This window comes from Thermobia domestica, chromosome 5 (assembly GCF_964235325.1).
Source record: "Thermobia domestica chromosome 5, izTheDome1.hap1.1, whole genome shotgun sequence".
In the NCBI taxonomy this organism is placed as follows: Eukaryota; Metazoa; Arthropoda; class Insecta; order Zygentoma; family Lepismatidae; genus Thermobia; species Thermobia domestica.
The window spans coordinates 23,523,385-23,549,717 of NC_137458.1; the positions used below are offsets into that span (position 1 = coordinate 23,523,385).

Below are 26,333 nucleotides of genomic sequence, written 5' to 3' on the forward strand. Positions count from 1 at the left end.
TTACCAATGTTAAGACATCACATGACAATGACAGGCAACACTGAAATTTCATCCAAGATCAAAAGGCTTATTGCCGCAGAACCTAAAGAAAACAATTGGGTCCTGCCATGTGGGAATCAAATTAATTACTATCCATCTCTCCAAAAATTCCGCTTTTTTTATTATGCCCCTTTCCATATCTTCCTTTTGGCTTACCCAAATACCTTTAGATAAACCAACCACCTTACACGATCATTTTTTATTATCCGCAGTATTACATACATAACACAAATCTTTCTCCTCTTTACTTATTTTGGCTTCTCCTAGTTAATTGTGTGGTGTTTTTACACATGCAATACGCAAGTACATAAACAAATGAACAGTTGCAACTGAATAGAAATTATCAATATTTATAGTTAAGGAATGACATACTTTTTAGCACCATAAAAATTAAGTTTATCTCGAAAACTACGCATGAGAATGCCATTCTGTTCAGCTCTATATGACCTAGCGGTTGGCATCAACTTTGCAATATTTTGGTTTAAACAGAAATTAAAATTTACGAGTTAATAATTTTGGGTTACATCTCATTGACTATACTGTGTACTTTCATCTTGGTAATGATAATCAAAAGGTTGAAGGCATGCTTCAGGATCAGTTTCATCTAAACAGGTGGTGTGACTTTAGTACAGCACCATTTTTATTTTTTGGTTTTAAAAAAGATCTCTTTTTTTGCAAAAATTTTCTCGAAAATTATGCATGAGGTTTTGCACTCCAGCAGGGTGTCTACTAAAATTCCAAAATAAAATTTCGTGACCTTTTCTTTTACCAAATCACAGAATTTCCTAACATTCTCAAGAGCGAATTTGGGTGCAAATTAGGCCGAATTTTCATTCATGCGATAGAAACGTACTTTACTAGCGATTTGGTAGCGTCTAAAGCCAACCATAGACATTTTTGGTGGTGAATTTTGACGTTTTATAAAACAACATTTTCCAATATGTACTTACATTTGTAGTTAAAAAAAATCGTGACCCAAAAGCTAAATTTCGTGACTTTTTCGTGACCGATAGACACCCTGTCAACGATACCATTCTGTTCAGCTCAATGAGATTTATTAATTGTTACATGTTTTATCTTTGGACAAAATCTTTTTCCGTTTTACACTAATAATATTGTATCATTTTCAAAAACTGCCTGTTAATCCTAAGTTAAGAGCCTAAAAATAATACAAAATTTTCCATTTTTCTTTTGCTTGTTTTTCATAAGTGAAAGGAGATAATGAAATGCTACTTACCACATAGATAATGTTATTTTACAACAGAAAATATGAATCTGAAGAATTTTCAGTGTTGCCATCCATAGAAATTACAGTGTTGCAAGAATAACATTTCCTCTAAAATCTAAGTTAAGGTAGCGACTAGCGGAACGAACTCAACTGCATTTGATTACGTTATCATGGTGTTTTGGTATCCTGTGAACTACTAATTAAATAACATTATTATTTAATTTTAATAATTGTATGTTAAGACTATTTTCTTTATTACAAACTAAATACAACTTTATTTTAAAAGTAGTTCACAGGATACCAAGACAACATGATACGTAATTAAATGCAGTTGAGTTTGTTCCTTTCTAGTCACTGTCTTAGATTTTTAAGATGTTATTCTGGCAACACTGTAATTTCTATGAATCGCAACAATGAAAATTCTTCAAGTTTATATTTTCTGTTGTAGAATAACATTATCTATGATCGTGGTAAGTTTCATTTTATTATCTCCCCTTTCACTTATAAAAAAAAAAAAAAAAAAAAAATGGTAAACTTTGTATAATTTTCAGTAAGCCAGGCTCTTAATGACCAATTTTATACACTCATACAGAAAAAAAAAAAGCTTCACACAAAGAAACAAAAATAACAGTTTTACTAAAATTCTTATTCAATCTCGAAAAGAAAACAAAAAGAATTAATGTACATTAATTAAATTAAGTTCCATATAATATACAGAAACTATAGCAAATACGAAAATGCAGAGCAATTCACAATATTTATAAAACTATTAATTTTACTGAGAAAAAGCTGAACATTATTTTCCTTCATATTTTCACAAAGCGAACAGATCTTAGTACATTAGATTATAAAGTGATACATGAATATGTTAGACGGCGAGAAGATTCCAGAACGACTGACGTACTAGATCAAACAAAAAGATGTGAAAATCATACTTTCAATTAAGCCTGAGCCAAACTAGCATATATATACATTTTAATTTCAATTTTTCCTTTAATTTAGATTACAGATAATTTTTAAAAACAATGCTTTGGTAGTTGCGAATATCGTAAAACGTGGAGATATAACCAAGGAACCTAGAAAAATATCGAAGTTCAGTATTACACCTGATGTTTTACATATGTGAACTAACTTTAATAAACTTAATACCCTATTAATATAAAGCGTGCATGAACACAGTGTACAACTGTTCTAGCTATTATGATACAGAATAATTTCCACATTCTGACTTATTACAAATAAGCATCAGACAGACCAACATTTATTTCACAGTACTATTTTTCCTTTATAAACTTGTTACTTAATCCGTACTAGTATGTTAAAAGAAATGAATTTTCTTTTTCTTTAACGATAGTACTTCAAACACTATCATAAACCTACATCTTCGATTTTTCGGTATTAATTCCGTTGAGAAAAAACAGTACCAATTTATTTCACCTAAATGCTTTCATTAGTAGCAAACGTTTCTTTAAGAAAAATTCTGAGCAGATTAGACATATTTTCTTCTGGAAACTACGAAACTGTGCTGCACCTTGAATATAGTCACTAAACAAGTGACAATCAAAGTCGGATGAGAGATCATGCCGTCCCTATTACTTACATCCCAAAATATGCAACAACAGTCTTTGTTAACTTAAAAAAAAAAAAAAAAAAAAAAAAACGTCTTTTGTATTTCTTCAGAGTAAAGCATGGTTCTAGGATTTGTTGGAAACCAAGACTCCCTGACTTGACGTAGATGACCGTTGTTCTTTCTCTGATTGTGGAGGTGACGTGATGTCATCCTGCCCTCGAATCCTAATGTTGTGTTTCTCTTTATATTCGTTGATTTCCTGGCCTTTGTTCGCTAGCTGCGTTTCCAAAGTTTCTATTACTTTCTTCAGCTGAAAACAGAAAACAAAAATACAATCTCATTGAAATTACTGACACTAAATATATATACACCCTCCATTCCAAAAGAAACCGAACTTTTGAAAACAAATAGTACCACTAGTGCCATCTGTTGTAATATTTTATCGGTAGATGGCGTAGTCCCTCATTGACAACTGGTATAAATGTCATGACATTTGGATGCACGGCAACAAAGTTATTGCGTTTCAACTGTCAGTGTGTTGTGTACATCGGTCGGAAAATGAGTTTCAAACAACGAGCTGCAATTGAGTTTTGTGTTAAACTGGGTAAAACTTTTAGTGAAACGCACCAAATGCTACAAAATGCATATGGTGATGAGTGTCTATCCCGTACGCAAGTTTACGAGTGGTTCAGGCGATTCAAATCGGGTAGAGAGACGCTGGATGATGACGAAAGATCAGGCCGTCCCAGAACCGGATTATCGGAAGAAAACATCGAAAAAGTGCGTCAATTCATCAAACATAACAAAAAATCGTCGGTGAAAGTTATTGAAATGGAATTAGGCATTCCTCAAACAACCGCATACCGCATTTTGACCGAAGTTTTGGGCCTTAAGAAGGTTAATTCGCGGTTTGTACCACACAAACTCACCGAAGACCAAAAAGTTGATCGAATTGCGCATTGCAAAGACATCGTTAAAAGTGCTCGGCAGGATCGAAACTTCTTGAAATCGATTGTAACTGGTGACGAGACGTGGTGTTTTGAATATGAGCCCGAAACAAAGCGGCAAAGTGCTGAATGGAGAGCGCCGGATGAAGGAACACCCAAAAAAAGTCGCTTGGTGAAGTCAAAAGTTAAGGTGATGCTGATTTGTTTTTACGATTGAAAAGGAATTATCCACAAAGAATTTGTTCAGCCCGGCCAGACAATCACTGGAGAGTTTTACTTGGGCGTCATGAAGCGTTTGCTGGCAAGAATTCGTCGTATTCGGCCCGAATATCGCGAAATCGGCAGTTGGACTCTTTTGGACGATAATGCACCATCACATCGTTCGCGACTTGTAACTGAATTTTTGGTCAAAAATCACATTATTCGGTTGCATCATCCGCCCTATTCACCAGATCTCGCTCCGTGCGATTTCTATCTGTTCCCGAAACTGCATTTGGCGATGAAAGAAAAGTGGCACGCATCGATTGATGCCATTGAGAAGGCGACAACCGCCATCCTAAAGACCATTCCAATAAAGGACATGGAGAAGTCGTTTGACAACTTGTTGGAGCGTGCAAATATGTGTATCGATGCAGAAGGGGAATACATTGATTAATAAAAATGATTTGTTCCAAAATGTTCATTGCTTTTTTTGTTTTTTTAAAACATTCGGTTTCTTTTGGAATGGAGGGTATATATATATATATATATATATATATATATATATATATATATATATATATATATATATATATATATATATACACACACACACACACACAAAACTGCTAATAAAACTCCAACTGACCAAAACAGTATATATAACTGTGTTTTAGTTTCGGCTATGTAATATAGTCTTCCTCAGACACATTAAGAGGAGCAATATCATGGTATGGGGGGGGGGGGGGGGGAGTGCGAATTTTGAAAGGCAGTCGTAGTAACCTTTTTTTCTGTTGTTTGTTTGTAATGACCACATCAATGTTATGATACATGAAATTGGATATGACGTCACGCAATTCATGAATGACAAGGCACTATCTCATAGGGCAAAACTAATCATCTGTAGGAAGAGGCAACATAGAATTGCAAGCCCATTGTAGACCTGACAATCTCCGGATATAAATCCCACAGAAAATGTTAAACCATCTTCTACAAATTTCATAAACGACCTAACATACCTGGAAACAAACGATAGTTACTTGATGCAATGTGCGGCCAAAGATATCGTTACATGATGTTATTAATGACTTATTGCATACCATGTCACGTAGTACTGAAGTAACATGCTGTTAAAGGGAGCTTCACAAAAAACTAAAAACAGCATTACGAATGGTTCCTTCTATATATACTGGTACTTAATAATTATCACAAGTTGTTTTCGGGTGTCTACTTGCTTATACCAGGGTAATGTAACTGAAATCGGCACATTTTCTCATGCGGACCAGCAAAACAGTCACACAGATCAGCAGTTGAAGATTACTGAGCTAGAGGCGTAAAAAGTAAAAATAAGACAGGGCTCTTACAACTTTGTATTTGGGAGAACTTCTCTGTTGACAATTTGAAAACATAATAAATAAAATACAGCGGAGTACTAATATAAAAAGCAGATTTTATTGCTCCTTGGCATATTTTCTAGTCGTAAAAGAAAACGTTTGGCTGCAAATTTCAGGTCAATATTTTTTGCTAACACTACGACCTACCGGTTTCATCCCATCAACTCACTAACGCCCACCTGTGTAATTAAGTAGGTCTGATCTGACACATCCAATTATGAAAACTCGTAAATATGTACGCAGCCATTCATTGTTGATATTGGAAAGCTCTTCGCGAATTTAATCCAACAATAAATAGCTACCATCTTGCAGAAATTTATTTTTCACTTCATGCCAAGCTCTCATCGTGCCTTCTTACAACTATTGATTTTGAGAGCTCGAACTGTAATTAGAAACTTTATTCACGGATTTTCAGTCTGTAAGATCCTCTGCATTTCAGCCACTGTGTAGACCTCTCGGCTAATACCGGAACGAAGCTTAACCCGCTTAATAAGGACCCTCTGTCTATTTCGTTGACCACCAAGGTGACTCACTAGATAATAGAGCTATGTTGTAACAGATTCTAAAACTAGCATCCCTAGACGCATTCCCCAATTCACCGTCGTCTTCTATGTGTCTAAAGACTCGCTCCCCATTCAAGTGTTAATATAGAATAGAATTTCTTCTCTCTATTTTACCCCCTCCTAAATGCATAATATCAAAAATATGTTAACTTTAAAAATCCATATTCTTCCCAGTTTCTGGACATAATTATATCTTTTACTTTCTTTCACACGAACAAAGACACTAGTTAAAAAACAAATAAATAATGTTGAAATGCAAACTCTTATGAGATACGAAAATATTTAGGTAGTACCTACCCACAGGTCTAGTGACCAGCGCATGCACGTTTGATACACGTACTTCTAGGTTTCATATCTAGCAGGAGACAAGTGGTTCGGATTCCACCTCAAACTGTAGGTTCACACCTCAGTAGCCTCTGTGCTGAAAAGGGACGCTAGACTTCAACACACAAGAAACAGACAAGATCTTGGTGGGATTTTATCTACCAAAGGAAGCAGTATAACAATCTAAAACAGCTTTAAAAAAATGAAGTTAATTTAAAACAAAAAAAGTTTTAGAATATCGGCACAGCAGACGTTGTAGATGGCATTATCATTCCTTGTCTCCTAAACAAAACTAGAAAACAGGAGTCAAGACAAGGATGTAGTATTGTTGCCACGATTAGTCAATATTAACAGCAATGTTTAATGAAGGAATCATTAATTGGAATTGGAGATTTCAAGATTGGAGGGCAGATCATTAAGAAGATCAGGTATGCAGATGATACGGTTATTATAGCTAGAAGTGAAGGAGGACTAATGATGATTGACAAAATAGATAACTCTGGGAAACTACATAGAATGGAAATGAACATAGAAAAGTCGAGTCATGAGAATATTCCGTGGAAACACGCCCTTACGGATCAGAGTAGAACGAAGAGAACTTGAAGGGGTCGATAATTTCAAGTATTTGGGAAGTATTTTGACGAGAGACGCTTACTGCACCAAAGAGATAAGAAGAAGAGTTGCCATGGCAAAAGAAGCATTCAACAAGAAAAGATCACTCACTCTTGAATAGCAGGCTCAATACTGAACTAAGGAAGAAGTTGATAAGTGTTATATACGGAGTATTGGACTGTATGGTTCAGAGACTTGGAAGCTACGGAAGTTAGAGAAGAAATATTTAGAGAGCTTGAAAATGTAATGTTGGAGAAAGATGGAAGAGATAAAATGAAAAGATAGTAACAAAGATGATGTTTTAAAACTGGTAGGAGAGAAGACGCTTTTAGCCAACATCCTTCGTAGGAAGACCAACTGCATTGGACACATCTTCAGAAGAAATTGTCTTATTCATCCTGCTATCGAAGGGAAGCGAGGAATAGGAAAAAGAAAAATGGGAGTTAAAAGAGGAAGCTGAAGATCGAGTCTCAACAGGCAGAATACTTGATAATAGTAATGGTAAACAAATTGTCTGCCCAATAGCTCAGGTTTCCAAGGCTTCTTTGGACGTAAGATATTTTTGAAATGTCCTTAGTGAGGGATGCCATCCTTTAACATTTTACATTTAGAACTAGATACCCCAAAGTGATGTTAGTGTTGTTATCAAGATCAAAGAAACGAGAATTTACACCATCTAGAATAGGTTACCTGTTCTTTGTTTGTAAGTAACGCCGGCAAAACTTCTTTTACTGTCCGTTCCACCAAGACACCACCAACTAATCTGTAGCATTTGCGATCTCCATCTACGTCCTTCAAAGTATCAATAACTATTCTGTAAGAATGAAGAAAAAAACATTAGTCATGACACTCACTCTAAAAACTTATTTAATAATGATCAGATATAAGAACACTTTTACATACACACTATAAAGAAACTTCTCTCAGCGACCACCAAACTCAAGGTTCATTTTTTAAATGAATCGATATGAAAGGAGCACAGTGGGTCAGTGGCAGAGCGCTTACCTCTGGTGCGAGGGGTCCATGCTTCGATTCCCATCTAAGTAAGTTTGTGGTGGACAACACCATGCTTGTCGGTTTTCTCGGGGTACTCCCGTTTCCTGCCACTTTTTCTTTTAGTCTAACAGGCATAATAATAAACGTGGGACGTTAAACTCAAAGAATCGATATGAAATCTTGTAACATTAATGTATTTTGCGTCTCTATTCAACGACTACCTTTTTCTTATGGAGTTTTCTATTTTTAATTCAATAAATTAAACTTTAATGTACTTGTGAAGCTTCAGTCGGTAAAGCTACATTTACACTGTATCTGTCATTTACGTTGAACGATTATGCCAAGATCCTACATATACAATGAGAAAAGTTTAACATCCAAGTTTACCCCAAGCTCTTGATCCACACTCCTGCGCCGCCTTAACCGACTATTTATTACTTTGCCATGGTCTATGAATCCAACAATGACAATATATTCTACAGAAATAACACCTGGTCACACCTCTCTCCATTTTTCAGTCACTTAAAACTGTTTTACTCTTCTGCGACAAAAACTACTACTTTACACTACGAACACTGTTCTTGTTTAAGATTCTCTTTTCATTATATTTCGGTCATCTCTGTCATGCCATAATCCTGTGAATGTGAACTAAAACTATCACTAATTCCATTTAACATGATCTGTTCTTGTCAAAGAGAGAAAGAGACCCTCCCCCCCGAGTATTTCAGAATCCAGACTAATTTCAATTAAATGTAACACTTTTAAATAAATCCAATCGCTTCCTTGAACTAAACTCCATGAGACGTTATCGTAATATTTCAATATCAGTTACCACGCAAGTCCACATTGGACAATTATACAGTTTTTATGGCGGTTAATTCCTGGTGTGTATGACATATAACATATGTACATTCCATGACCACAAAGGGTTAAATAATGGCCACTAACACTATCACAGTTTCCACTCCAATTCAGTGTCGTTGTGTGTCTTTTAAGACTAATTGTACTGTTCTATTAACTTATCCTTTCAAAGCATATCTTTCTAAACTGAAAACTTCAAAAACGCAGTGCGGATCAATGTTGCCAGATCATATTCGAATATATGGTCTGCCTCATGAATTGATGTCGCGAAGATTAAGTTTGTGCTATGTACAAATCCAGAAATAAGGTTTAATTATCTCTTATTTTTTTAAAAAATAAATTTAATTTCTTGTTTTAATTCCCACGCGTGGATTGAGTTAAAAAATATCATGTCACTTGGCTACAGCTTTAGCAGTCAATTAACATTTAAAAGTGTTGAATATAATTGACAATTAGTGTGGTTTCTGGTATACTTGGAAGATGCGTTTTTTTTTGGGGGGGGGGGGGGCAGAACAAGATTTGATTTGAGCCTAGCGTCTCTTTCAGCAATGAGGCTACATAAAACGTGGACCTACAGCTTAGCGTAGGATTCGAACCAGATGAATCGTCGGATTTTGAACCTGAGTCTCCCATGGGTTCAAAGAAAAGGCGTGTACGCTAACCGCTCAGCCAGGAGGAAACTAATAGATAACAAGAAAAATTATTTTGAATGAAATTATAGTAATATTTCACATCGCACATGTGGGTGTATGGTCACAGATATGACAGAATTTTAAAAGGGGTCCATATCGAGAAAGTGTGGAAGTTTGAAATTCGAATGAAATTTTGATATTAAAGTATTAAAATGAACTCGAACATTAATCATTGTAAATTTAACTGAAATAAACTCATGATGTCTATTCCATATGGCAGCTGTATTACATAAATTCTTACTAAACTGAATACCGTAGAAACTTATTATAACGCAGATACTTGGGAAGGGAATACACTTTATACACGCGTTATAAACATTACCGCAAATGTAATGTAGTTAAAAATATATATTTTTTTTTTCTGAATTTTATTAACATCACTGCACTATGCTGTAATGAACTTGAAATTTAGAATACAACATTTACCAGGGCTGACAACTTACTCCAGTCCAAACACACCACTTTTTTTTGTGGTAAAACCCACGTCCAGAAATCCTACTTCAAAACTGGATTAAAGTTATAATCTTAATGGGAGTACACTTACATTCTTTTATCGTGTTTCTTAGTACATAACTAGTTTCAGAATTAGTTTTTTTTTTTTTGTATCACTACAAACCAATAATAAAATGTCACTTTCCAAATGTCAGTTAATTACAAATCGAAAACGCTTCACTTAAAAAAATGAAATTACTAAAGATATATTTCTCAGCACCAGAATTGGATAATTACACACTTACAAACGAAAATGAGCTGCATGAGAAACGACACAAAATCTTCTCTTATAACAATTTTAATTACAAATGAACAATTTTTTTTTTAATACCTTAATTTAAATCAGACACTACTCAATGCTTCACTTACAAAAATGAAATTACTAAAGATCTACTTCTATTTTCTTAACAATACAATTTTATAATTACACATATAAAAATGGAAAAAAAAGTAGCATTAAAAAGATAATTGAAAAACTACCTTTTTTTTGTATCTGATGAAGTATGTAAAGACGTAAAGTTTAGTACAAGCTTCGTATGTTACAAAGGTCCATTAATCATACGATTTATCGTAAGAAACAAAATTGGGAACTGGGAACGAGATCTATTTTTAAAAGAAAGGTTTCCAACATTTCAATCCTTACAAAAAAAAAAAAAAAAAAAAAAAAGTCCATTTCATAGAGCCTTTAAAAAAAATCTGATTTTTGATCTTGAGGTGCTATCTCAGTATATGCCTACAGTATTTTGATGGAAAGTAAAGGAATCTATTACTATTTGAATCCTGAATGTAGTAGAATATTTTTATTCATATTCTGTTTATATAGAATTACTTATCTCTTTGTTACGTTGCTCTACAAAATTATCTACTTTCTTCTTTCTAGAAATCGAAATATAAGAGAACATCAAAGTGTAAAGTTTCCTACGAAACGCAGATGTGACTTCAAGGATTTCCTTTGTGCGACAAAGAAATTCAGAAGTTTCATCGTGTAGTAGGACATGAATATGTAAATGGTATTTTATGTAGGAACATGATTTCAAATGCACGTACAAAATTTAATAAAACCACTAGGCTGGGCTTAAAAAAAAAAAGTTTTTCACAACCTTGATACTTACATTCCAAGACCTAGCTGGAAAAATCTTTTAATTTAGTTTGATGAACTTGATAAAAGCCCTTCTTTAAGGTATAGACTAACGATTAAAAGATGCAACAAATGAACCTGCTCATAATCTGACTGACGTTCATCCATGTCATCACTCTTTACTAATTTCCTGCACAAATCAGTAACTACATCTGATTCAGTCAATGATTTTTAACTTTCCTCCGTTCTATAAGTTTTCTCTTAATGCGTGAAGCCATTGTTATCTCGACTGATATCCAAGCGACCATAACCAAACTAGAACATTAATCGTCTCACGATCGCGCCTTTTACGCCAAACGAAACGGATAATTAATTAAACTGAATGGCTGCAAAAGAATGTGGAATGAGAATGCAAAAGGAAAAAGATTTCAGAAATAAATATGACACGACACAATGTTGTTCACAACTCACTTGGCCTGGAGTCGACAAAAGGAACCCTCCTACAAGATGTAATCCCTGAACTACTAAGCCCTCCCTTCCTAAACTACCAGAACTGTTCTGTGATGTAGACAAAACCAACCTCAAGTGATGGAATGTACGGTTGTTCACGGAGTATTTAACGAGTCGGTACAGTACACCTTAGAACCTGGTTCGATTCTTGGTACGGAGGTGCAAATTTTACAGTTACTTATTTAGTGTATAGCACACATTGCAATAATAATAATAATATACTGACTCATCTGTAATTTTCTTTCAATACGTATGTTTTATCATTCTACTTATAGATTTCTGTAATTCCTGAACTTTCTTTCGACTCTCCCCTGGAGTCTTGATCACGGAGGTGGAAAGGAAGAAAAAGAACAAAAACATCAAGGAATAAAAATGGAACGGACTTATCAAGGGACGATCTGTGTTGTACGAAAACACGTTGTCAAGTACGTCAGTGATCTCCAGATAAAGTTGATGTGATCTAAAATACAGTGCACGTCAATCTGTGCGCTTTTATTGCTCCTTGTTGGAAGGTTGCCAACTGATGTTATTCTTTTTATTGTCAGCCAATTTTGCAATTACCGCCTCCTATTCGTCACCCAACCATGCCTAGTCTAAATTTAATTTATTTTATTTATTTTTTTTTAAATGAATAAATAAATTTTCAAAAACCAGTCTCTGTACTTCATTCTTGCTCCAAATAAATTTTTTGAACCTTTTATCCTGCGCTGCGTTTCTTTTAAATGTTTCGATAAATCTGGCATCGGATTTTCTGCTTTTGAATCCCTGATAGATATGCTTCTTTACTTGGATTTTTGGTCGTTTTGCCTATGTAACTCTCTTGGCAACTGCATTTTATTTCATAAAAAACCCGATTTTTCAGCAGAATCCGTGTAATAACTTTTAAATTGGGTCATGTTCTTTTCAAAAGTTTTGGGAGGTTTAAAACTACAAGAAAACTGTATTGTGTATACATTCCATTTAATGCAGCTGTCAATCTGGGAAAAACAGGTAAGCAAATCCATTTTTTTTATCTTTTATGTCGCTTTCAGCTTTATCCGAACTTAAATTCCTTTTAACCTGATTATACCAATTTATTTAAGAATAATACCCATTCAAACTTCCCAGTTTCATCAGGTGTTCAATTTCTGTCTGTAAATCTGTTTTTAAGCAAGTAAGACGTGTATGGTACGGAAAACAGAAATTATTCCAAATGTTTGCTTTGGTACCTGCTGAATGTGAAGATTTATAATGAATGTTACTGTGTAAAGGTTGTGCGTTTGTGATGAATTTATTGTTATGCGTTTTTATATTAAATAAAACTGCCGTTCTTCTCTTTCTCAACAGTGAATCTCAAATTGCTGTGAATTTTGTTCAATTCTTTTTATAAGATATCCAGTTGTGAATCATTCTTGTACAAGAAAAGTACATCAACATATCAATAATATCGATCTGTATCAAGTTTCCGTTCTTTCAAAACACTACTTTCAACCATATGAAGTACTAGATTTGCTAACTACGGTAATAAGGGTTTTCCATAGCCAAACCTTTCACTTCATGATATATATTACTTTCAAATGAGAAAATATTATACTCTAGGCAACATTCAAGAAGATTGAGAATGCCATTCATTTCTGGAGTACTAAGGTTTTTGCTGTACAAGATGTTACGAGTTACTGATTCAAAAACTAACTGCAAAGGAATGGACGGATACATGTCAACTACACCAACTGATGCCATTTTAATGTTATTTGCATTGACTAAATTACGTATTTGTTGTTTAACCTCGAAACTATTTTTACGCAATAAGTAAGGGGAATATTCAAACACTTAAAATAATTAACAAGCCATTTAGCCAATTTACACGTGGGATGGTGTTGGCCTGACATAATAGCCCTAATAGGAATATCTGCTCTATGTATCTTTGGCAGGCCGTATATAATAGGTAATCCAGGATCATATACTTTAAGAGCTGTACTCGTTGATGAGATTTGGAAATGGTTTTGTTGGTGTGGCTGTATGGACCATGGATATGGCGGCAAAACCACGGATAACTGAAGCGATGCTTAATAAGATGGAGAAAGGGTGAAAAAAAAAAAAAAAAACACACACACACGACATCAAGGAATACAGAAGCCTGAACAATTAATTGAGAAGAGAGACGGACAAAGCCAAAGAAAAACCATGGAGCAGACGTGAAGAAATAATGGAACTTCAATGGCGCGGCAGATACGATCTGATTTACTAGAAAGCACAAGAATTAGGAGGGAAAGCTAACAAAAGTATTCGAACATTTGGCATCGAAGATCAACAAGGAAATGTAATCACTGACCATCAAAGAATCCTCAGAATTCGGGAGAGATACATAAAAGATCTGTATGATCAGAAGATCCGCCCTACAGATACTGCGACTGAAGCAGAGGAAGAGGTGGATGATAAAAAAGGACTCAGCATATTGAAAAGTGAAGTAGTACAAGCAAAGACATGCGAAGGAGAAATGCCACTGAAAGACAACATACCAGTAGATTTCCTCAAGGGGTTAGGAGACAACGCAATGAAAGTACTGACTTCACTTATTAACAAGATCTGCCTGAGTGGAGATTAGCCAAAGGATTTTCTTGATGTTACAATGATTGCATTGACCAAGAAAAAGCAAGTAAAGAAGTGCAGCGATCACAGAAACATTAGCCTGATTTCCCACACTGGAAAAATTATTGCACGCATACTAAACAGGTGGCTGGAAAGTAAGATCAATTAGGATTCCGGAAAGGAAAAGGCACCAGAGATGCTATTGGATTGATGAGAATTATATCAGAAAGAATTCTTGATCTAGAGATAGAGTTGTGTTTGAGCTTTATCGACTGGCGAAAAGCTTTCGATTGAGTCAATTGGACGAAACTTCTGAAAATACTTAAAGAAATCGGAGTCAACTGGAGAGATCGAAGACTCATTCAAAACCTATACATACAGGGTTTGAAAAAAACCGGGTATTTTTGAAAAAAAAAAAAAAAAAAACACCTGGGTTTTTCGAGTTTAATTAGATTTTTTCGAAATATTTCAATGTCTTTGGGGTAAAAGTGTTAAAATGTGATTTATATTTCAAGACTGTCATTGTCGCGACTTGCAACAATTTTCTGTTCACTACTGTTTTGGAAATTTTACATTGGATAGCCGCCATAATTTAAGAGTGTCTCGTGGTTCTACTCTGAAAATTTCTATTTAAAAGACCAAAGATGGTGCTTTGTAGTGTGGATACCTGCTATTTTGAAGAAGAAGAAGAAGAAAAAAAGATCGCCATTTTAAAATTTTACGTTGGTATGCCGCCAAAGTCTATACAAGAAATTTAGTGCGTCTCGTGCTTGTACCTTGAAAATTTAAACTTAGAAGACCGAAAGTTGTACCCTGTAATGTGTGTGGTAGAGGCAGACAAACGAACAAATATGGATCGAGTCATTCCAGGAGCCTTAAGTAACGTTCGCCAAATATGAATACCAAATATATTAATTTAAAACAAAGATTTAATTCATGTATTATAATATAAATGTTTCAAAATGCCTTATATGGCAAATATTTTCCAGCGTAAAATAAATGGTTTTATTTCTGAAGTTCACTTCCGATACTTTGCGCGTTCAATTACGGGAATTTCCCTACCACTAGCCAGACGGTTCTTTCTCGAAAATGAATTTAAAACAATTAACAAAGAGATAATTCATATTTTGTAAAGTAAATGTTTCAAAATGTCTTAAATGAAATTAAATATCTTCCAGCTTAAATAAATAGTTCTACTGTTGAAGTATTCACTTCCGATGCTTTGTGCGTTCAGTTGCAGGAGTTTCCCGAGCACTTCTTACACGATTGGTTTTCCCCGAAAATGCAGCTTTCTTTACTGTACATCGACACTTCCAGTAGTACGGAATTTAAATTCAGCACTTCAAACAGCAGCGTTACATAGTCTTCGGAACTCCGAGCGTTAAGCTTCTTAAATTTGACAAGAATTTTTACCCTATTACTGGTGTTGACTCTACAGAATGCTTATTTGAAGAGTAGCAACTAATGACTGAACTAAACTACTGTTGTTGGAAAACCAAATTTTACTGAATACTTGTGTTACCATCAAATGTATGGAATAATACTATTTTTACTAATGTATTTACATATTTATTGGTGGTACAGGCACCTATGGCCTTAAACTAGCACTTATTAACTGTCCCGAAAAAGGCTTTCGGGACGCCTGTTTGTTCCGGTTTTCCTTATTCAGATTGAAAAAAAAAATCAACTTGCAAGAACTAGTATGTCTCACCTACTTTCCGGAAGATTCGGGAGGAAATTAATTTTACTAAACAAACAACAGGGAGTTTGAAATCATATCCATTCTTATGTCCTGTGGGTTGTTTCTCTTCCAGAGGGGAGAAAGGAGGGGACAATTTTTTGAATATCACTTTCAATAGAAAAAGAACATATTTTTTCTTGTGACGGGCTTCAACTGCTAGTTATTTTATATTTCAGTCGGCAGTGCAGAACTGCTTCATTATTGGAACTTTAATCAACAATTGAGATTCTGCTCTCACTCGCTGCATGTCAATTGTCTACTCCATCCTGTCTGCCTTCTTCTTAGGCACAATTTCTTCTGAGGACTGAGTTGTCTTCAGGGTGGAAAAAAATCATGATTTTTTTTTTAAAAAAAATCATTTTTGTTGATTTTTTTGATTTAAAACAAATCTTTCTCCTCGTAAATTACAAGTTGCGAACTGAAGAAAAAGCATTAGGAATTAGTATTAAATGCTAATCATGCCATTTAAGTGAAAGTATTAGGGTTGAATTTTGAATTAATCCCCAATTGTTAACCTATACCAATCTCAAACAATGTTTCTTAACCCTTTTAAATTATGGCTTTTTTAAAAGGGTAAATTAGAGATTTTCAGTCAAGCAACTACATCATCCCTATTTTCCTAGAATCATGGTTCATACCTCATTCTCTTCAGAGTAGAACAGCCTTTGAAACGGTAACATGTTCATTTCCTTATCATGTCCCTGAAGCGCGAAATTTGAGAGAAAATGGAATTTTTCTGATTTTTTTTTTTTTTTTCAAATTTTGATCCCCACTGGACTCCCTTATGTTAACGCACATATCTCAAAATCAACTGGGAAATATTAAGGGGTGTACTAAATGTGTGTATAAACTTTCAAGCTATCTTGAATAGTAAGAGCGGGGAAAATATTTAACAATGAGCTAAGAACATCCCCACAATGCCCCAGATAATCCGCATGTAATATAAAAATTTCCTCAGACATTCCTATTTATCCTACGGTCGTGATTTGTACATTATTCTCTTCAGAATAAAAAAGATTTTCAATCGTACCATTCAAATGTTTCCATCTTGTATCTGGGGCGGAAAAATCACGAAAAAAGGTATTTTCTGTTTAAAATACCCTTTTTTACTTTTTAACCCTCTGGACCAACCCCCCGTTTTAAGGTAGAGATCTAAAACACTGAAAAATACTAAGGGGTGCATTGAATAAATGTGAAAAATTTAGGTGCAAAATCTTCTAGGTGCAAAAGTAAGCCTACAAAAAATAATATTCCCTAAATACCCCAGATTCGCGTATAAACAGGATCTCAGGTAACAGTTTCCTGAAACATCCCTATTTATCCTAGGATCATGGTTCGTACACCATTCTCTTCAGAATAGAACAGCCTTTCAAACCGTACAATTCATATGTCGCCATCCGAATCGCGAGAAAAGCTATTTTGTTAAAAAAAAATATCCTTTTTTTTAACATTTCCCCTCTGGACCTCCTGTTTTCACGCAGAGATCTGAAAACATCTGAAAAATACTAAGGGGTGCACTGCACGAGTGTGCAAAATTTCAGTCTTTTGAATGTAAAATGTAAGCCCGCCAAAAAATAATAATAGGCATAACAAAAAATATCTTTTTAAATTTATGATGTCATCACACACTATGTCTCGACGCAGAAATTCGTGAAACCATATGTAACATGTTCTACAAAGCCTCTAGTCTTAAAAAAAAAAAAAACCGAAGTAAAAGGGTTTTTGGTATTTTTTAATCGAATAATGAAGATTCGATTTTTAATAGAATAAAAATAGGTAATAAAATTTAAAAGGTGAAGCATTAAGGAAAAAGTATAGCAACGTTTATCAAAATGACACTTAAAAAAAAAAAAAAAAAAAAGTTACTGATATTTGGTAGGGGCATATTTTTAAAAAAAATTGGAACTAGCTTGAGGCACGAAATACATAAATTTCGCCTAAAGTTATAAATCTTATAAAATAAATCGGAGAGGGGATACAACCCCTCTAAATACGTCCTATTATTTGGGAACAAAAACAAGCAGACGCGCAAACGAAAGGATTTTTGTTTTAAATGTCGATGATGATTTCCCCGTTGAAATAGTTAACGATTTAAAAACTCAAACCCATTGTTACGAAGAGAAGAAAGCAGGATTACTCCGTTACCCGTTCAAAACGGGATTTTCCCTAATCATCCTGTGCATGACACGTTTCCATACTATGCTATACACACTGTACATTTGAGTCTCATTGTATTATGATTATTAACTTTCGTAACCGAAATAACAGAACAGAAACGAGATTTTACTTATTTTTACTTTAAATTATTTTATTTCGAAATTTGATTTAAATCAACGATTTTTATTTTAAAAAAATCAAGTGATTTAAATCATACTGATTTAAATCAATCAACCCTGGTTGTCTTTAATATATTTTCCCATCTATGGATAAATATTTCTATGCACGCATTCAATAATTTTGGATTTACATTTTTTCTTTATCTGATAAAATTTTCAGTAATTTTGATGCTAAAATTCCGTAACAACTTACTCTTGCACAAGAAGTGACAGTTACACACACAAAGTTATGTGTCTTGTGTGTTTAATTTTGATATTAGATTTTGTTTTCTGCAGAACTTTTGGAAAGCCCGCGTAAGTCTTTCAAGAGGTTTAGTTTTTGTTTATCGTTCTGAATTTAGCGTAAATGTATTTTTTCTCGCTAAATGCTAAATTTATATTTCTATTAGGATAGTGTTTCTGACTCAGTTGATGAAGCAACAAAGAGAAAAGTATCTCTTCACTCATAAATGGGAGGGTGTGTCGTAATTGGCATAATATTTAGGACCTGTTAAACACAGCAAATCGGAAGGGACGCCAGGTAGCTCTTAAGTTATCTTTTCACATTCTTTGTACATCCCTGGTAGGACTTCATTTGTGATAACTGTGTATGCATGAACTGTAAAATTGTCAATAGTAACCAGGAAAAGACGGGTAATTGATTCTGACTAAATGAGTAGAAAACCTGACCTCATTTATAGCCTGAGGTTGGTGTCCCGGTTTTTCGTTTACAAAATCTGGCAACCCCACCTTAAACTCGTCAAATGTATAAGGAATAACGTCAACCCGGCGACGCCGAACACACTATTTACGGAAAGTATTTTCTATAATATAAAATTACATACTTTACTTCAAATAGGCTATAACACAAACCATACATTAATTTGTTCTATAATTATCTGAAGCTATGGTAAGCTTTTTTTATCCGTTCAGTGTATTCAGAACTTTTGTATACTTTGACGTGAAATCATTTAATTCGCCCAAGGAAAGTTCAAAATCTGATAAAAATCACTTTCAATGTGATCACCTTAATTGTACCAATAATATACTAACAAAAAGCTCAAAAACGCAGGTGAGTTTTAAAGTGTTTTTTTTTTTTTCAGGTGGGGCCAACCCTGGGTACATAGGACAACGAGTGAAACTGCACTTGAATGAAGGAGAAATCAATAGAGTGGAGATTGCAAGAGGAGTCAGACAAGGATATACAGTAGTATGTCGCCCCAATTATTCAACATGTACAGTGAATGTTTAATGAAGAAAGCATTAATGGGAATTGGAGATTTCAAGACTGGAGGACAGATCATTAACAATATCAGGTATGCAGATGATATGGTTATAACCGAAGGAGGACTATAGGAGATGATTGACAAAATAGTTGACACTGGAAAACTGTATGGAATGGAAATTAACATCGAAAAGTGGAAAGTCATCAGAATATCCCGTGGAAACACGCTCGTAAGGATAAGAGTAGAACAAAGAGAACCTTGAAGAGGTCGACAATTTTAAGTATCTGAAGTATTTTGACGAGAGATCAAGTCAAAATCAATCATCAAAGAGATTACGTCAAGAATTGCCATAGCTAAACAACCATTCAACAAGAACAGATCACTCTTAACTAGCAGCCTTAATATGAACTTAGGAAGAAATTGGTCAAATTCTGTATATGGAGCATGGGACTGTATGGTTCATGGACTTGGACATTACGGAAGTTAGAGAAGAAATATTTGGAGAGCTTCGAAATGTGGTGTTGGAGGAAAATGGAGAAGATAAAATGGACAGAAAGAATAACAAACGAAAATGTTTTAAAACGGATAGGAGGAAAAAGGACACTTCCAACCACCATCCTTCGTAGGACACATTGGATTGAACATACGCGTATCATGCAAAGAAATTGTCTTCTTCACACCACCACAGACGGAAAAGTGGAAAGGAAGCGTGGAATAGGAAGAACATAGTTGACCAATGATTTGAGAAATAGAAGAAAATATTGGGAGTTAAAAGAGGAAGCTGATGATCTAGGAACGTGCAAGAAACATTTCCAGGCCCAAATCTTAAATTGAAAAATTAGTCCCAGGACCTGCCAAAAGGCAGAATACTTAATAATAATAATAATTGCAAGATAAGTTTAGGTCAGGGAGTTTTTTCTTTTAAGTATATAGTTTTGTGCAGTTTGCAGAGTATATCAGTTCTGAATTTTTCATATTGTAATAGGGGGATAGCCCTTCCCCCCACATCATGTATATATTTCGTTTGGTTCCATTTGTAGCAGCCTGAAAGTGTGGTGGTTTTTGATGTAGTTTTTTTCTGTTACTATTTAATACATTGCATACTTCAAGTTTTGATAAATTTAGAAGTATCTTACGGTGGGAAGTTAGCACGACCCTAAATGTCAGCATTTGAAAAAAAATAAAATGAAATCTTTGAGTTTTACGTTCCACGGTTATGCCGGTTAGGCTAAAGGAGACGGTGATGATGAGTGATGAATGGAATGGTGGAAAGAAGAAAGTGGGAGGAAACGGGATAACCCCGAGAAAACCCACGCACATGGTGTTTGTCCACCACAAAGTTCATTTGGCGGGGGCTGGGATCGAACCCGGGACCCCAAGCACCAGAGGTGTACGCTCTACCACTGAGCCACCGCGGCCCCTGTCAGCATTTGAGTATGACAATGTTGAAAATAATTGTAGAAACATTATAGTCTGAACCACTATGATTTCTAACCGATTCGATTCGTGAGGAACTGGTTCCTGCTGATATTGAACGAAACTGCTAAGAGGAACAAGTTTCCTATGAATCGATTCATTGAACGAAATTACCGAAATAAAAACTTGACCTGAAACTAATCAGGATTAAGAAAAGAAAGCCATTAACGTTTAGGGTCCCCCCCCCCCATTTAGCAGCGAAACGTTTTTCTTACAGCTGGACGTAGAAGTGCAACGACATGTTACTGGGAGCTCCACCCTCAATCCGCCTACCTCCTTTAATTATTAACATAACACTTTATTCGGGGGTTGTTCATAATAGTAGTTGGAAAAACTAAGAAAGAAGAATACGGTAAGGATTCATTGTTTTCATTATTTCTGAACAGTACGGATTTTACAACAATAAACAGTGTAAAGGCACTACTTTTACGCAGTAAAACAGTTGCAGGTTATGTATTTAATGATGAAGAAATATTTCTGAATAACAATTACAAATGAAGGAGGAAATGAAACAGAAGCATTGTGGATAAGATATATGATACGAATAACAACAATTAATCAGTAATACTACGCTGAAAACAGTTTCATATGTCTGTCATTCTGGGCGGCCATCAACGTAAGATCAGTCTTTTTCGGTGAAGGATAAGTTTAGGGACACCACTCGAAATCCTTACCGTACTCCAAAAGATTTGAGCTGGCCGACATAACAATGTCCCATTTACATAAGGTTGTATTAGATATCTACCTTCCACTAGTGAATACTTCTGCACAGTGTACAGAAGCTGCACTTTTACGTTTAAAAGTGTAGTGTCAGTAGTGTGAAACCTTTACAATTGTTATAGGAACTCGTATCACTGCAAAAATCACTACCGGTATGTTGTTACAACTTTTGATTATGCGCAAACTCATCATCACTGACGCGCCTGCTACCTTTGGATGCACCCCATGCTAATGCGCGGATCCAGTAGCTTGGACCTGCCTTGACTTGCTTAGATAGCGTTCGTCCATTATAGTGACCAATTAGCACAGGTTCAGGTTCCTTTGCCTTGTCTACTGTAAATTTTACGCAGCGGACACCGTATTTATTCGCAAATCATGAAGGAATTGTACTTTTTCAACAATTACAGAGTGGCCCAAAAGTAGGTATACAGTCACGTTCTGATCGGTCATGACATTTTCACTTTTACCTTAAGCTCGGAAACAACCGTCGCAAATAAATTCATTATCTTAATTAATTAAAATGTCATACTTAATAGATGCACGTCTGTATACCTACTTTTGGGACACACTGTATATCTTGTAGCCCCTTTAAATATAATCTATGTTAGTATAAGTTCTACTTTTGGGGGAGCAAATTTTTTTCTAAACATTGATACTGTTTACTAAATGTAGCTTGATCTTTGCTTACGTTAGGTTAGGTGTTTAATGAGAAGTTTATATTTACCTTCACGGTTTGTATAGATCGGGAAAGGCTTCTGTTTTCAGCACGGCAGGAATGCATCTGTATGATAAGTACCGCAAATTTTACTAAAATTTTACGTTGCGTCGACGCAAACCTTTACCGGAATTTACTAACGTCTTGTTTTAATCGGTATCCGGTTTTTTTTTCTTTCTTTTTCTTTAGCTACTTTGGGCCTATCCCGACAACATTTATATTCTATTTACTTCACAGATTACTTACACATTATTGCCCTTCCATAACAACTATTCGTTTCTCCTCAAAACAATTTTGGGTCCCCCGAATGCAGAAATAACGCACCATCTTTCATAAGCACTCATATTCTAAAGGTACTTGTAATGATTTTACAATACGAACCCTAGACTCCTAAATTTAAGATACAAGGGTATTACCAGTTTGAAAAAACCCGGTTTTTTGAAAAAGTTTGAAAAAGCCCAACCCACCTAGGCCCATATGGGTTTTTTTTTTTTGAAATATTTCAATATCTTTGGGATAAAAGTGTTAAAATGTGAATTACATTTCAAGATTATCATTGTCATAACTTGCAACAATTTTCTATTCACGGTTTTGAAAAAAAAAAAAAAAAGGCTGCTATTTTGAAAGTTACATTGGATCGTCGAGAAAATCTACACAGCAAATTTAGAATGTCACGTGCTGCTACTCTCAAAATTTCAACTTGATAGACCGAAAATTGCGCGTTGTAACGTGTATAACAGCTATTTTGCAAAAAACACGCCATTTTGAAATTTTACGTTGGTATGCCACCAAAAAGGATACAGAAAATTCAGTATGTCTCGTGCTTGTACCTTGAAAATTTAAACTTAAAAGACCGAAAGTTGTACCCTTAGTATGTGTGGTACACCAGGGGCAGATAGACTCCAAGTGGAGACGAGGGACGGTCAGAGCTGATGGAGGTGAAATATTCGTCTAATGATCTAAAGGACGAAGAATAAATGTAGATCAAATCATCCCAGAAGCCTCAGTGACGTTCGCCACATGTTTTGCTGAAGTTCACTTCCGATACTTTATGCGTTTAATTACGGAGATTTTCCGAGCACTTGTTGCAAGACGGTTCTTGCCAGACAATTAATTTAAAACAATTAAAGATATAATTCATATTTTATAAAGTAAGCGTTTCAAAATGTCTTAAATGAAATTAAATATTTTCCAACGTAAAATAAATGGTTTTATTGTTGAAGCATTTACTTCTGATGCTGTGTGTGTTCAATTGCGGGAATTTCCCGGGCACTTCTTTCACGACGGAATTTTCCCTCGAAAATGCAGCTTTTTCTACTGTACAGTGTAGTCCGGAAGTGGGCGTACCCCCAAATCAGTGTTTTCTGACGGTTTTAGGATATTAATGGGCATTCTTACCTGGAGATGCTTAATGAGTGGTCGGTGCCTCAACTGGAAGAAAATGGTATCAAAGGCACTGTTGTTATACAGCAGGATAGAGCACCAGCGCACTTCGCGATTCACGTGCGCAATTACCTGAATCAGACATTTCCTGGGCGCTGGATTGGAGGAAGAGGTTATGCATCTTCACCAGCTCCCTTTGCCTGGCCTCCAAGAAGTCCTAATCTGACGACACCAGACAATGCTCTCTGGGGTTTCATAAAGCAACAAGTAAGAAACACTCGCTATCACACAACGCAGGAATTACGAGCAGCTGTGGAACATGCCTTCACCCTCGTGACTCCGGAGTATCTCCGCAAAACATCTGCGAGAACTTGGCGCAGAATCCAGCTGTGTTATGACATGGATGGTAATCATACTGATCTTTAAGACTTTTAAGCCTGCAAGGTAACTGTACAGACATTCAACCATAACTAACACTATACTGTTCCAATTAAAGCGAGGTACGCCACTTTCGGGCCACCCTGTACATTAAAACTTCAACGAGTAAGGAACTTTGAATTGAGCACTTGAAATAACAAGCGTTACGTAGTCTTCGGAACTCCGAACATTAAGCTCTTAAATTTGACAAGAATTTTTACCTCTCCTTTAGCCTAACCGGCATAAGCGTGGGACGTAAAACTTAAAGATTAAAATAATTTTTACGCTATTGCTGGTGTTGATTGTACAGAAGTAGCAACAAACAACTGAACTAAACTACTACTGTCGGAAAAAAATTTTTACTGAAGAATACTTGTGAAGAATAACAAAGCGACTTTTATTTACTTATCGACTGATACGAAAATAAAAAAGAACGTACCCGTACTTTATATCTGCATGTGTAGTGCCCTTGTACTTTATCTATGACTATGTGTGTGGTGGTGGTGGGGAATTTAACGCATATCCCATGTCTTGTGCACATGGATACTTCTTACTATTGCACTACGTAGAAAATTTATGGTATTTCATGTAGAAGTGGTAATAGAACCCAGAAGAAACGCAGATCAGGGGTTCTCATGTATACTATTACCGCATATTTTACTTCAAACAGGCTATAAGCATAATCCATACATTAATTTGCTCTATAATTATCTCAAGCTAAGGTAAGGTTTCTTATTCATTCAGAACTTTATAAAGATCTTATGTTAAAAGGTTTGTACACCTTAACGCGAAACCATCTAATTAACCCAAGAAAAGACCAAAATCTGATAAAAATCACTTTCAATGTGATCAACTTAGTTGTACCAACAATATACTAACAAAAAACTCAAAAACCCAGGCGGGATTTAAAGTGGTTTTCATCAGGCGGGTTCCAACCCGAAAAAAAAACACCGTTTTTTTTTTGGACTGGGCCCAGTTGCGCAAACCATGGGTATTACTATTTAATTCCAGCTCCTGCAAAAATTTGTTCTTTACACACTTGTCCTTCCATGCTGAGTATTGAATTTTACCTGTAAATTTTCCAAAATGTGGTCTACCTAAACTTGACCAGCACCACTTTTCTTCCACCGGAAATCGAACCTGGAACCATAAGCACCAGATATATATTAACTTAACGAGGTCTCGTAAAACTATATGAGATACATAATTTAATAATATATAAGATATACAAGCTTAAATAAACACAGGGAGATACGGAGATGGGATTTTGAACAAAAAAGCCATGCTGGTCTGCAAGTAATACAAGATGAGAACAACTTACTTGTGTTCATTAAGTTCGATTTCCAACTCAGACACTTTATTTGCCAGTGTTCGCTGTTCGCTCCTAAGAGTTTGAAATCCCTGAAATATTTCTTCACTTGACTTTTGACCTTTGGATTTAGTTTTCTTTGCTTCTGCAGCCATTCTGCTTTTGTTTCGCACCTGATCTGTCGGTCGTATTCAATTCAACCTAATATATGATTGCTGCTTCTTTCTTTTCTACTTCTTCTTCTTCTCCTTGCAAACATTAATAATTATGAAAGACCAGCGTTCTACCCGGTAATGGTTTGAGTCTACGCAACGCAAAATTATATTTTTCATTTGCGATAATCGCCGTGCGGGGACAAACGTATCAGCCCTTTCAAAAATGGCGATGGATAATATAACGCAATACTTGGAAAATAAATTATAAATTTTCTACATATTATTGGAATAAAAACGCAGATTTTGCGATACATTGATGCAAACCGTTACGTAATTGGGTCCATAGTAGTTAATATTGGTTTTTGCCAAATTTGAGTTGCGAAAAATCTACCATTCGTAGATTTTTCAGGACAAATGAGTTATGCCACATTGTCAAATTATTAAAGAAATCTTTATTTCTGAAATATGAACAAAATCACCTGAAACTTTTTAGAAAATCGTCCGTAATCAATTCATCCTCTAGATAAACTCTTGATCGTAGATTTTTTAGAACAAGAGAGTTATGGCATACTGTCAGGTTATTATTGGAAAATATATTTATGAAATATGATTAAATCGCCTTACTGGCGTTTTTGAGAAAGTTGGCCAAAAACAACTCACTCCAAAGAATAAACTACCCATTCTCGATTTTTTCCTGAGAAATGACTTATACCATGCTATGGAGTTGTTATTGAAAATCGGATTATGAAATATAAACGAAATCATTAAATAAGTTTTTGAAGAAATTTAAATGAGTAATTGCTA

General features: G+C 35.1%; 1 protein-coding gene across 1 annotated transcript; it reads right to left on the bottom strand.

The window, feature by feature from the left end:
* Positions 1 to 2,599: 2,599 nt before the first annotated feature.
* Positions 2,600 to 25,604, bottom strand: Pfdn2 (prefoldin 2). The gene is made up of 3 exons (XM_081758322.1): positions 25,387 to 25,604; positions 7,566 to 7,689; positions 2,600 to 3,147 (listed from the first exon to the last, which is right to left on the bottom strand). Exons 1-3 carry the CDS (start codon positions 25,527 to 25,529, stop codon positions 2,962 to 2,964), a joined length of 453 nt encoding a protein of 150 aa, XP_081614448.1. The 5' UTR covers positions 25,530 to 25,604; the 3' UTR covers positions 2,600 to 2,961.
* Between the last annotated feature and the right edge of the window lie 729 nt (positions 25,605 to 26,333).